The sequence below is a fragment of the Mastigoproctus giganteus genome, chromosome 4 (assembly GCF_048544385.1).
Source record: "Mastigoproctus giganteus isolate SK-2022 chromosome 4, ASM4854438v1, whole genome shotgun sequence".
Classification (NCBI taxonomy): Eukaryota; Metazoa; Arthropoda; class Arachnida; order Uropygi; family Thelyphonidae; genus Mastigoproctus; species Mastigoproctus giganteus.
In genome coordinates, this window is record NC_143578.1 from 155513777 (window position 1) to 155529001 (window position 15225).

At 34.8% G+C, this 15225-nt stretch overlaps 1 protein-coding gene across 2 annotated transcripts in view; it reads right to left on the reverse strand.

Annotated features, from left to right (window-relative positions):
• LOC150087127 (disco-interacting protein 2-like) overlaps positions 1 to 15225 on the reverse strand; it is a 1128863-nt gene that overhangs the window by 946494 nt on the left and 167144 nt on the right. For both annotated transcript variants that reach the window (XM_090372979.1, XM_090372978.1), the window contains exon 8: positions 4466 to 4609. In XM_090372979.1, coding sequence (XP_090229105.1) covers positions 4466 to 4609 — 144 coding nt within the window. The remainder of the gene's footprint in view (positions 1 to 4465; positions 4610 to 15225) is intronic.

The following is a 15225-nucleotide window of genomic DNA, read 5'->3' on the forward strand; positions in this document are numbered from 1 at the left end:
GACCTGCAAAATGAGGTGGAATGAGCTGTTTGGATAGATTTGCAACCATCCAATCTGCAACAACTATGGGAAGCAATTCAGTCAATGCGGAATGGACACCTTTTTAAGTCCACTCCATGATGAAACCAGGCTGTCCTGATGGCTAAAGAGTAACCTACTCATTATTAGACATGTCTATCTAATAAAGCTGAAACTTGGCATATGTGAAAATAAAAATTCATAAGTTAAACAAACTGACAAAGAAATGCTTATCTACAATCAGGAAAATTCCAATAAAATTGTTGCCTAGTCACCTGCCAATAAATGTTACTGATAGTAATTGGATCTTGATGATAATTGATCTGGATGATTAAAAACTTGTAATGAATTTTTAAAGGAACTGACATGAATGTTTTAACTTTCCTACTGTTCATTCATTAATGTATCTTCTATTTTATGATATCCATAATCACTAAAAATTTTATAATATCTGTAACCACTTTCTGCACCCTGCTTGCCAAATTGGCTGCCTAGATATGATTTTTAGAATAACAGACACTTACATCTACAAGTATGATACTAATAATGAAGAATATCTGAACAATCAAATTACAGATTGTCTGCAAGTGACTGGCAATAACAAAACAATTCCTGTGATACAAACCACAGGAATTGCATGCAGCTATCTTCTTCTTCTCCTCTGTAGGCATCTCTTAACAGAGGTCTGTGCCCACCACGGTAAATGTCTCCCTATCTCTGGTAGCTCTGAACAGCTGCTCAGTGTTCAGTACTGTCCAATTCTTAATGTTATCAAGCCCATGTGGCTATACACAAGCATTTATTTTTGTGGGTTATAATAATGACTTTAAGTGGTTTTTTTAATATGAAATATCAGTAAATTTCAGTCAGAAACTGTGTGCAAGCCTTACATTTATAATGTAAGACATACACATAATTACATGCTGCATATTTAATTTTATTTACCCCATAATAAAGTTATTGCTTAAATTAAAAAAACAAAACAAAAAAAAACCTGCTTTCTTCATCAAAAGAAACAACTAAAACACAGCCTAGGTAACTTATCAGTTCTGCACAACAACAACAACAACAAAATGAAACTTACATCCCACTGCATCTATCTAAGACCAAATAAAAATGCTAGAAAATGTTAATTTGGTCTTCACTGGTATTCAAATCTCACAACATTTTTCACTTAATTAGAATTTGGCGAGAAAGGCAAGTGTTTCCAATATAATAAATAATATTTGTGAAGAGAGAGAGAGAGAGTGTGTGTGTGTGTGTGTGTGTGTGTGTGTGTGTGTGTGTGTGTGTGTGTGTGTGTGTGTGTGTGTAACTGTAATATTACGTTTTCAATAAAAGAAATGAAAGTATACCAGTAGCGTGGCAACTCGGTTTCTCCAACAGTACTCTATTCTTAATTTTGCATGTTAAATTCTTCACACTACTGGTATACTTTCATTTCTTTTTATTGAAACATAATATTACAGTTAAATACATGCAACATGTTGTGGTTTTTGCATATTTGCTACCACTGATGTCTGCTCTACTATCCTTATTTTTTTACTTTCACTTAATTTTGCTCTTATTTCTGCGGTCTAATTTTTGATTCATTTGGATTTAATTATATATAGATTATATATATATAAATATAAAACAGTATTAATTGAAACGTATACCAAGGGAATCAAATGACAAATGAAATTTAATAAGAATATGGAATATAGATATTCAGAGTAAAGGTATACCTATAGAACCAAAATGCCAAGTATTTTGGTAATCCGAGTCGGACTTCATTGTTATACCCTATAATTAAACACATAATTTATAATAAAATACAGTAAAATAATATAATAATAATAATAAAATGATGATTAAGCTAATTACTGATAAAAGGATACATTGAATGGTACGTTGACGAGGGCTAGCACCACTCAATGTATCCTATCAATAATTGGCTAAGTCTATTGCTTCTGTTTGCCATTTGCCAGTTTGTATAGGTTCAAATACTCTAAGATGCAATTTATGTTAAATTTAGCAGCAAACTGGCAGAATAATAGCTAGCCCGACAGATAGCAGGGAATCAAAAATAATGAAAGTGAGTGCCAACTAATAATTTTCTTATAGGTTTATTTACTAGTGAAAAATAATTATGTAGTGAAAAGGAAAGGCGAAGAGGAGCAAGAGTAAGGAAGCATAGTACCTCAATTTCCCTCGAATCAGTCTAATAGATTTTGAGGGATTAAATTTAGGGGTAGAAAGAAAAAGCAAAGAAAAAGCATATTAGAGAGATACTTCAGATTTACCGGGAGCATAACTATCCATCCCTTTAGTAGGGATCCTGGTATTACAGTAGGTAGTAATGCTTGAAGTAATTTTGAAGAAATTATGGAATACCAGATGTACTATATTACAGAAATCTAATAATGAATGGAGAACCTGATGTAATAAAAGTATTTTAGAATTAAATAAAATAGTAAACATAAAATTTTACCAAATAGCAAGTAAAATTTAGTTTTTAGAAATAATAATATTAAATAATAAATAGAAAATGAACATTACCTCCATACTGTAAGAAACATAGCTAAAAGGATTTATGACTCAGATTGCTGCCTGATATATGATAAAGAAAGATAGCAGCATCCTCTCAATTTTGGTTACTTTGTGATAATTTAAATAAATAATTAATTAAATAACTGACTATTTTAGAAAAATGCTGAAAGTTGTGGAAAAATTAAAAAAATTAATTAAATAATGTACCATTCAATGTATCCTTTTATCAGTAATTAGCTTCACCATCATTTATTATTATTATTATTATATTATTTTACTGTATTTTATTATAAATTGTGTTTAATGATAGGGTATAACAATGAAATCCGACTTAGATTACCTAAATACTTGGCCTTATAGGTAAACTTTTACTCTGAATACCTATATTCCATATTCTTATTAAATTTCATTTGTCATTTGATTCCTTGGTATACAGTTCAATAAATACTGTAATATGTTTTACAGACTGATGTAATGTTTAATCAATATTTTGATGGCATTAATCTGATCTGACACTCTTTTTCTAATTCTCTATTTTTTCTACATTTTTATCACTTATTTCATATATGTTTATATATATATAGGCAAATAGATCAGATAAATGTGTGGGTAGGGGTGTTGACCTGACAGGTGTGGAAAAATTAAAAGTGCCTGAAAAATAAAAGCAGATAACATAACAAATGAATATAATTAAATTAAAAGAAAATATGTAAATGGTACTTAATGCTGTATGTCCCAAGATTTTAACTACATCATTAAGGGTCGGCAGCCAAAACCAAAGGGTGCAGAGCAATAAGCAAGGTCTCTGTTTCTGCTGTTATGATGTATGTGGCAGACAGAAAAAGCGAGCAGACATATAAATCATAGCCGACCCAACAGAGACCAGAAAGAAAAGGAATAAAAACAAAACCAATATAAAACTAAAATAAATAAAAAGTAAAATGCAAAATTATACTAAAATTAAAACCAGTTGATTCCAGTTAAAGAAAAAATTAAAGATAGCAAACAGTCCTACATGAATTATAACAAAAAAAAAGGCAATTTCAGGACGAAAGAAAATAGTCAGGAAATGTCAACTTACTGACGAACTGAGGGAAGCGAAAGCAACAATGTTGTAACAGAGACCAAAGAAGTTAGCTGAAAGTTCCCAGTGAATTTATAACAACTGAATAATCCTGAGGGGGGGGAAGGTGTGAATTGGTCAGAGTGAACTGTACCCATGTGATGGGGAAGTTGGTAATTAAGCAAATGAGACAAATGAACCAGATAGGGAATAAATCTAGACTAACAAAGTAGTGTTGAAAAGACTCAACTTTGCTTTAGAAGAAAAAAGGAGTGATAGCAGAAAAATAGTATCTAAACTATTGATTTCGGCCAGCCTAATTGTGCACGAGATATAAGATATACAGTTTAAGAACAGCAAAAAGTAAATGGAAGAAGGGGGCATGCAGTAGTGCTCGGATAGTCCGGGGTTGCGTAACCTGTACCAAAAGTAGGTCCCTGGACAGGACTGGCCATATGCCTCATGTGTTTAAGTAATGGTATTGTTATTACAAATATGAGACTGACAATGCCTATGAAGAAAAATAAAAATAAGAACTACCAAACGGTTAGAAAGACAAGACAAACAAAACATAATACCCCCAAGGTTAGCCAATCCGTGGGCACAGGCTTTCTACACCGTGAGACACAACAGAAGCTAGGGGATATATGACTATACATTATGTACAAGACAATTTATAAATATATATAATCCAATTAATCCAAAATTAAATAGAGAGATAAAAAGTAATCAAAATTAATCAAAAACAATTTTAAAAAAAAAAAAATATATATATATATATATATATATTTTTTTTTTTTTTTTTTTGTTTACTTCAGTAAAATACATTTATTTATAAAGAAAAAGATTTACCTGTGTCGTAATTTAAACCTGTGGATGAGTGATGAGTAATACGAACTGAAGACATGTGGGCTTGATTATATCGGTTTACATGGTCTGCTGAAGTCCATCTTGTAACTTCTGATGTATTTGTAACGTCTGGCTGGACACTCAAATCTAGACTCCAAACAAGCAAAAGAAATGATTATTGCATTACCAAAAACAGGAATTCATACCCCCTTCCCAACTGGATTAAAATGCAATAGAACCTCATAAACACAGAATTGTCAGTAGCAAGCACATACCAGATATCTGAAAATTCTGGGAAGTTTTTTGCATACTTAGATTTTTAGAATTGCCCCCTGCATACTTAGCACATAGCCCAAGTATTCAGGAGCTATTCATTATTTTTATTGATAATAATAGCCCTGAGCCCTATAATTTCCAGTGAATGATAGCATTAAGCCAAAAGGTTAACCCATATTGCCAGATTTGTCAAGTAGGTAATATATTTGACTAAGAAATAAATAAAGTTTGCAGGGTTCAAATACTGCCTCCATCCAGTATGGGTGTTGCGATTGTCCAATATTTAATAATTGGAGATATAAATAATGTTATCTAATTTCAACATCTGAATCACCTCAAAAACTACATATATTACTGTACTATTAAGTGCTACGTTGTGAACTAGTCTTGAATGTCTCATAAAGTGAAGGGTTTTATACATTGCAAATAAATCGTAATAATGATAATATATAAAATAGAAAGAAATTGGTGTTTGGATATTACTAATGTAACATAATACATGTATCCAACACTGTAGAGCTTTTTTTTTTGCTTTTTTTTTTTTTTTTTTAAAGACAGGCTAGCATAGATTTTCTCTGCTCTTTTAAAGGTCAATTCACAAAGTTCTAGATTTTCAATAATTCTAAATTTTTGAAGTTATTTAAATAAATAATTTTTATTTATTAAAATAAATTTTATAGTAACAGGCAAGGTATGAGGAATTCAGTATTTCAGTAAATTGGTGATGCTACTTCTAATTTAATTACAAAAAAAAATCCTTAAAACTACTAATGAAATACTATCATTGTCTATAAAAGCTAAAGAAAGTGTGAATTTCACTCTTAATTCTCCTAAACATATAAAGTGCAATCTCCAGAGGAACATTACTGTGCCTCTTGTTGACAATTTTGATCCAAGGACCATCAGGAGAGGAATTTTATAATCTGATTATAATCAAATTGCAAAACCTGGATGGTGCTATTTAATGATAATAATCATTATATTAAAAACATTTAAATGATGAATTTTTTTTTTTTTTTTTGTAACTACTACTGCAAAGACAAATGTCAAAGTGTAAATAACTTTGAAGCACTTCCTAATTCATTTCACAAATATACATGGTATCAATTCTAATCTCACCGATGTCCATTTCTACTTGCAATCTATACAAACCCCATGTACTTTTTCTGACAGAATCTCAGTTATCAGTTGATTCAACTACTGCTCATCTCGATGCCCAAATTAGCATTAGCATTAGTAGAGGCATTTGATGGAAGAAAGCAAGCTTATGCAGCATCAGCCAAAAAAAAAAAAAAAAAAAAAAACCACTTCCACTTCACCCCTCTGTTCATTCAAAATACCTGTCCAGCTGAGCCTTAAACTTATTTAGGCTATCAACTTCCACGACAAGGAATGGAAATCTGTTCCACCAACCAACAACCCGCTGGCTAAAGGCAAATTTCCGCACACCTATCCTATATCTGTCTTTCCCCAATTTGAATTTATGCCCTCTCAGGTGATTATTCTGAGCAAGAGAAAGAATCCCATTAGCATTGAGCATGCTCAAACCATTCAAGGCTTTTATACACCTCTATCAGATCACCTCGCTAGTGCTTAGTCTCCAGACACTGTAATTTGCAAAACTTAAGAAGCCTTTCTTCGTAAGTGCACCCATTTGTTCCATTCACTAATCTTGTTGCCCTTCTCTGTACTCGTTCCAGCAGCTCTACATCCTTCTTGAAATGAGGCCTCCAGACCTGTATACAGTACTCTAGGTGTGGCCTGACCATTGCCTTATACAAGGGAATAATCACCTCCTTATCCGTGCTAGAAAAATTCCTATATATCATTGACAATACACCATGAGCTACTCTTGCAGCCCGTCTGCACTGCTCAGAGAACTTCATATCTGCCTCCACAATTACCTCCAGGTCCTTTTTGTTCTCTACCACTGTCAGTGTAGTACCACATAGTTGATACGTCACTCTGGGGTTACAGCTTCTCATATGCGTTACTTTACATTTGTCAATGTTAAACTTCATTTGCCACCTCTCAGCCCATCTGCTCAACCTTTCCAGATCCTGTTCCAGCTGAACAGTGTCAGTAGTGTCCTTGACAACCCTGCCAACCTTCGTATCATCTGCAAACTTGGACATTAAGCTTGATATACCATCATCAATATCATTTATAAATACAGAAAACAATAATGGACCTAACACTGAACCCTGAGGGACTCCACTAATAACATTAGTCCACGATGAGCAGTGTCCACTGATTACCACTCTGTGTCTTCTCCCCCTCAGCCACCCCTTTATCCATAGCAGCAATTTGCCTCCAATGCCACACTGCTCCAATTTGTGCAGCAGTCTTCCATGTGCAACATTATCAAAAACCTTTCTAAGATCCAAGTATATAATATCAAAGTTATTCCCTGCATCCAGTTCTTTTGTGACTGCATCATAGTATCCAATCAATTCACTGATTGGATACTATGATGCAGTTATGCATCATATTATCCAATATATGATGCAGTTATGCAATTATTCGCTCTGCGATTCCTTTCGCCTCAAAGTGGTACTTGTGCATATGTCCTTTCTGATATTCCGTCAGTGATTTGGCAATTTCGAATCTCCTCTCTTTGATGTTCTCTGGCTTAAAATCTCTCTACTTCAGTGTGTAAAATTCATCTGTTGTCTCTACCGTTCTCCCAACTCCACTAATCACTTCGAGCTCTTCGACTTCCTCTCTTTGCAACTTGACTTTCTCCAGTCCAACTTTCCTAACAGTGAGGTAATTTCCTTGGTGATTTTAATGTTCACAACTCCAGCTGACTTCTGTTTTCTAGTCACACCAACCCAGCTGGTCGAGATGCTGAGGCTTTTGCAATTACTAATGACCTTGCACAGATTTATCATTTACCTACAAGAATACCGGACAATCCTAATCATACAGCCAATAAGCTTGATCTTTTTCTCACAAACACAGCTTCTAAGTACACGGTCGATGTGAGAGGTCCTTTAGGCACTTCAGATCACAACTTGGTGATTGTATCTTCTCCAATGGAACCTTTATCTCATGGCTAATCCCAACCTCGTGTTGTTTGGCATTACAAGAATGCAAAATGGGATGACCTGCGAGACTTCCTTTCTTCTTTTCCTTGGTCGGATTACTGTTTCAAAACTTCTGCTCATTTGCTCAGGTCGTGTCAGTGAAATTATTCTTGCGGGAATGGAATCCTTTATCCCACACTCCACTTTAAAATCTCATCCTTTAAATAAACCTTGGTTTTCCAATAAATGTCCTAAGGCTGTTCAGCAGAAGAATGTTGCATATCATAATTGGCTTGTTTCTAATTCTCCAGTTTCATTTTCTGCCTACACCAAAGCTCGCAACAATTGTAAAGCAGTTATTAATCAGTCCAAACTAGATTTTTAACAGGCTAAGAGCAGAAAACCTGCTTCTTGCCCTAATGGTAGCCGAGCATTCTGGTCTCTTGCCAAAGCTATTGGCTGCAACTTTTGCCCATCTCTGCTGCCACCTCTGTCAAAATCAGATGGTTCTGTTGTCATTTCAGCCTAGGATAAAGCTGACCTGCTAGCATCCCATTTTTCTTCCAACTCATGTATTAATGATCTTGGTAAAACACCACCCACCATTCCCAACACGCTCCATTCAATGCCTCCTGTGGTCTTCCATCAAAAGGATGTCAGAAGGATTTTGATGAATCTTGATGCTAAGAAAGCTCCAGGTCTCAATGGTATTTCTCCACTTGTTCTCAAAACCTGTGCTCCTGAACTTACTCCTATTCTTTGCCGCCTTTTTTCACTTTCTTATTCCAAAGGTGTTTTTCCTTATGCTTGGAAATTTGCTCATATCCAGCCAGTTCCTAAAAAGGGTGACAAATCCCTCCCATCCAATTATCGTCCCATTGAAATTACTTCTACTCTTTCTAAAGTAATGGAGAAATCAATTAACTGCCAACTCTTAAACTACCTAGAAACTTTCCATCTGATCAACGATGCCCAGTATGGATTCCGTCAGTGTCGATCCACTGGTGATATTCTGGCTTATGTTACCCATTTATGGACTAATTCAATGGAAAGGTTCGGTGAAACACAAGTAGTTGCTCTTGACATCTCAAAGGCTTTTGATCGTGTTTGGCATAAAGGTCTTCTAAACAAGCTTCCATCTTATGGTTTTCCAACTGTTTTTAGTAATTGGTTATCCAGTTTTCTCTCTGATCGCTTACTGAGGGTGATGGTAGATGGCTTTCTGTCTTCTAACTTCTCCACTAATGCCCGTGTCACCCAAGGTTCAGTTCTTTCTCCCACTCTTTTCCTCTTGTATATTAATGACCTTCTTCCATTGACTGGAAATCCTATCCATAGTTTTGCCGATGATAGCACATTGCATTCCACTTTCCATTTTGAGAAACCTTGTCCTACTCAATCAGCTTCAACTTCTCGAAAATCTGCTACCAATTCCTTGAATGCCGTTCTTCGGGTAATTCTCCAGTGGGGCAAAGACAACTTAGTTGATTTCAACCCTTCTAAAACTCAATCTTGTCTTATATCTCGCAAAAAGGATTCTTCTGCTCCTATGCTTATCTTTAGTGACACACCGATTTCAAGGCAAAATGATATATCTCTTTTGGGGATTACCCTGACTTCTAATCTCTCTTGGCACAAGCACATTACAAATATTGCTTCCTCTGCATCTAAAAAACTTGGTTTTCTCTTTCGCTCTCAGCATTACTTTTCTTCCAAACAGCTGCTCACTCTGTATAAATCACAAATCCACCCAGCCATGGAATATTGTTCCCACATCTGGGGTGGTGCCCCCAAAACCTCTCTCAGGCTTCTCGATTCCATTCAGAAGAGGGCAGTTAGGTTAATTAATGATTCATCTCTAACAGAGTCTTTCCAGTCACTGTCTCATAGATGTACTGTTTCTGCTGCATGCCTCTTCTACAGATACTCCCATGGGCACTGTCCTTCTGAATTGGCTTCTATAATTCCTGCTCTCTCTTTCAAAACAGTCCGAACACATGCCGCCACCAGCCAACATCCATTTACTGTTCAACTTCAAACTCACAGAACCAACTTTCTCGTTTATTCCTTCAACTGCCGTTTTCTGGAACAACCTTCCTTCATACATATTTCCTGAAAATTACAGTCTACAGAAGTTCAAGAAAAACTTCTGTTCAAAACAAGAGTTTATATTTTGAACAGTATCTGCAAAGCAGTTCTAGAATTAAACTAGTCTTATCAAAGCATTTCTCTAATTCATGGTAAACAGTTTTAAATTAAGTAGTTTTGTCCTAGTGTTTTTGTAATGCAGTCTAAAAAGTTTTAAACTCATGTTTTTTAAATGCAGGATAGCATTTTTAAAATAACTAACATTCAGATGGTTTTAAACAATGACTTGGAGGCAGTAACTATATATAGTAGTCACACTCAATAACTTGAAAGTTGAAAGGGAAGAAAAACAATTTGAATCAACAAAAATTCAACTTACCTAATTTTACTGAATAAAATTAAGTTGAAATTTATTTCCACTCGCTTAATTTTATGTTGTTTATAAATTAAAATTTAAGTTGTTTTGTATAAATTTTGTTTATACAAAATTGCAAAAATACAGTTAGCGTTATTGATATAGTTTTTACCACTCAAAACTTGTATATAAAATTTAAAAAAAAAAGAAATGTTTTATAACTACAGAACTGTATTATTCAGTATTAAAAATGTAAACTGATACAACCACTTTATTTTATATATGTAATAAAACAAGTCTGGTGCATTTCCTTAACCCATTCTCCATTTTAACTTCTAGAACTTCTAGTTTCTTCTACATCTCTGTTTAACATATGGCAGACTTTTATTTCCAATTTTATTCTATTTTTCATTTAGTTTATAAATTTCTTTAAACTATCAATTCTGTTAACTGTAATTCATTGTCAATTCTGAGCATATATTTTTTATGTTAGTGTATCATTATTTTTCATCATATTTCAAATTTTTCTATCTTTTTCTCCTCTTTCTTAAACGAATTTAATATCATTTTAGTCAATTTATACTTTAGTAATCACAGCCTTTACTATTTTAAGTTTAAAAGAGAATATTATATACTTTATCCTCACTACAAGAACTGTTTATGGATATTTATATTTGTGTTCCCATGCTTTTGGTTCATTTTTTAAAGCTCTGGGTGCTCCTCTTCACTCCAGCCTTGCTGAGTTGATAGGTATCAAAACATTATATTCATCCTTTGCCCACTGGAGTATCTTGTAGCTTTCTCCTGAAGAGACAGATCACCACCTGCCAAAATTCTCTTTCCATTCTTCCTAGGTATTTCCATTTATTCTTTATGTATGACACACAACTTCCATCCTCACTTCATTAGGTATACTTTATTCTGTCTCTCCAAAGTCATCATTTCAGTTTGTGACAGCTTCAAATTAAAGCAGGGATATCATCACAATGTAGTTCAGGAGTTTTCACTTTTGAAATTTTCATCCAGTTATTTTGTTATTCATTTCGTGAAAAATTTAAGCTTGTAAAAATACCTAATCTCACTGGCTTTTTGGAGTTTTCTTTGCTTGCCAATCACTCTATGTACTTTATATAAAGGCAGACTTAATTTTATTTCCTTAAAAATTGCCAATCTTTGTGTTAAATTTTAAGTCAACCCATTAGGGCATACAGTCTCGGTTGACTTTCAAGCTTCATTTACTGTTTATTCAGTGTCTATATCAATATTGCACTTATTTAACTCTCAACTCCAATAAGGGTTATTTTAAGTAGTTTCTCAGCTCCAGTCATGTTCTTGAGCAAAATGATAGTTAAGCATTCTTTATGACACCTACCACCACCACAACACAAATTGATTTTCAAAATCATTATTTTATCAGGTAAACACTTGTAAAACAAAAACCTGGCTTCTTTGTATGTCATTAGGACTGTAATCTTTAAAAATTTAAGATAAATTTTAGAACAATTCACTGCAAACCTCAACACTATATTTGAAATTTGTTTGCAAACAATATCATGGCTTTTCTTTGGAAATTTAATAGCCATCAACTGTGCCTTAAATCCTTCATGATTAAAATATTTAGCAAATTGTTCAGCCTTTAAGAATTAAGTGTCCTGCTTAAACTGTCTTTTCCTGTCTTTTCTCAGCAATAGGAACACCATTTTAAAACACCCTGATCTATACCTGGATAATCCATGCTTCTTATTTATTTCTTACTTCTAAAGGAATGAGTTCTGCCCACTTCCTTATTTGCTAGATAAGTTGAGAGCATATCCCAGCAGTTAAGCAGGGATATCCCTGCTAGATAAGTTGAGAGCATATTGTCCCTGCAGACAATACAAAGTTTGGCAGGGTAGTTAAGGACACTAATGACAGTACGTTGCTGGAACAGGATTTAGAAAAGTTGAGCAGATGGGCTGAGAGGTGGCAACTGAAGTTTAACATTGACAAATGTAAAGTACTACATATAGGAAGCAGTAATCCCAGAGTAACGTATCAACTCTGTGGTACTACACTGACAGTGGTAGAGAACAAAAAGGATCTGGGGGTAATTGTGCAGGCAGATATGAAGTTTTCTGAGCAGTGCAGATGGTCTGCAAGAGTAGCTCATGGTGTCTTGTCAATGATATACAGGAATTTTTCTAGCAGGAATAAGGTGATGATTATCCCCCTTGTATAAGGCAATGGTCAGGCCACACCTTGAGTACTGTATACAGGTCTGGAGGCCTCATTTTAAGAAGGATGTAGAGCTGTTGGAACGAGTACAGAGAAGGACAACAAGATTAGTGAATGGAACAAAGGGTTGACCTTAAGAAGAAAAGCTTAAGTTTTGCAAATTACAGTGTCTGGAGACTAAGCACCTGCGAGGTGATCTGATTGAGGTGTATAAAGCCTTGAATGGTTTGAGTATGCTGAATGCCGATGGAATTCTTCCTCTTGCTCAGAATAATCACCTGAGAGGGCATAAATTCAAATTGAGGAAAGACAGATGTAGGATAGATGTGCGGAATTTTGCCTTTGGCTAGCGGGTAGTTGGTTGGTGGAACAGACTTCCATCCTTTGTTGTGGAAGTTGATAGCCTAAATAAATTAAGGCTGAGCTGGACAGGTATTTGGAACGAATGGAGGAGTGAAATGGGAGCATTTTATTTATTTTTTTTTGGCTGATGCTGCATAAGCTTGCTTTCTTGCATCATATGCATCTACTAATGCTAATATTAGACCCTTAAATAAAATCACCTTTTTTTGCAACCTGAATTCCTTTTGATATTATCCACAACTGATGGTCATTAGTTTCCTCTTTGATGCAATCTCACATAGTGCTCAAACTTTCACTGAAATGCAAGTATATCTACTCTGAAAGCTATAATAAAAACCAAAATTGGCTTAACAGAAAATACACCAGCAGCACTCGTGCTAACTTTCTAGAAAAAATTGCGTGACCTCCAGTACATACAGGGCCATAACTTACTGTGTGTAACATTTGAAACTGCTGAACAGCTCATTCTGCAGCTATAAAATATAGCCGGACTTATTAACAGAAGGCCGTGCGATTTTCTCTAAGTGATTCAGTGTTGCTTCTGCTTGGGTGACTCCTTCCCTTCTCAGACCAGTATTCCTTTCCTTAATTCATCCTTGCCTCACACATGGAATCATCTCATGGGATACCCTCTATTAAGAAAACCTTACGATCATGAACTCCATTCTCAATCACTGTGTTTGTTCAATTCCCTGGAATGCATCAATCAGTCCGAGATACAAGGAAGCAAAACAACTAAGCATCTTTCCATCTGTTGTTGCGGAAGTTTATAGCATAAATAAATTCATGGCAGAACTAGACAAACATTTGGAACGAATGGATGAGTGAAATGGGAAGGTTTTTTTTTTCTGGCTGATGCTGTATAAGCTTGCTTTCTTGCAACATATACCTCTACTAATGCTAATCTATCAATTACTTCAGAAAGCTGGGGTGGTCTTTGTCTACAGTGCATTGGAAATGCCAAACTTTCCTCCTCTCCTCACATCCTTTTTTGTAACAATGGAAAAAGAAGAAATATCATACTATTTAAGAAATGAAGCAAAGATGAAGGCTCTGCTTTTCGGAAAAGTCATAGAACAGAAAAATAGAAAATACAGAGGTGCTAAAACCTGGAATAATTTTCTTGAAATTATCAAAAATGCCATTTCACTAAACCAGTTCAAGAAACAACTGAACACATCACCAGGGATGTCTGATTCAAATCACCTAATGATGATTTGGGGTCGCCTTCTCTATCGTCCCCATATTTCTGTCTTTTTCCCCCAGCTTTCTGTCTCCCCCCACTCTACCTAATATGCAAGTGTATAACAACATAACTTAAAATTTAATAATGACTAAATTTAATTGCGTTCACACTAAACTCATTTGGCCTTTCTACTCAATTTTCTTAACCCCCACTGAACGAAAATTTTATTTTATTTTATTATATATCATATATTATCATATATATATATATATATATATATATATATATTTTTTTTTTTTTTTTTTATATTTTTTTTAGGTCCTAGCCACTGAAATCTCAGGAAAGTAGGTGGCAGGACCTGCCAGAGTAAATATTTCAATACTAATGTACCTGGTCTGCCTCCACGAGGCATAGTGTGGACAACATTGGACCCCAGCAGGGGTCTAGCAGCTAAATGGCCAGAAGAACAATGATACACAACACTACACTCATACAATATCCATACACTTTTAAATCTCTGGCCTTTACATTGTGGGTGAACAGTTACACCCACAATGAAAGCAACGCAGAGATGGGGGAAACCCCTGGTGCCGTTAGACACGAACACACTATACACTATACCCCAAAATTAGAAAATTTCCACATCATACATTGCTATGATTGTGAAGAGGCTGCTGTTTGGAGTTGGCATTTGAATGGAAAATGGCCACTATGTGCAGATTATTAAGCATTACCCACTCTACAGACAGACAGATAGAGTGGGGAAGCAGATGGAGAGATCAATGGCAACATGGTTCCTGCAAGAAAATGTATGATGGTATTTAACAGGGCACGGTTGTTCTTATCTAGTAAAGATTAAATTAATTGTCTTCTGTTTTCCATATAGGATTCCTATAGACGGTGCTGTCTTTTAAAATCTCCCAGTATGCAGAAAGGAGTCAGTAACTGCAAAGCAAACACATCAAGTTCTTTAAAATTTAATGCCAGATTTGGTGAAAAACATAATGAAACAAGGATTATGGTAATTCCAATTGCAATTCATGCTGCTATAGTTATCAGGAATGTCTGCATGAGAATATGTCTAGAGGGAATGTTATTTACTCACCAAAATGACTATACCTCTATGAGCAAAGGATGCAGTATTTCTATCTTGTCTACACAAAGTAGAATTCTCAATCATTGGAGACACCTGAGGAGTCAAGTTTGTTTCTTAAAGGCAAACTGCTACAGGATCACCAAAATTAATCAGATC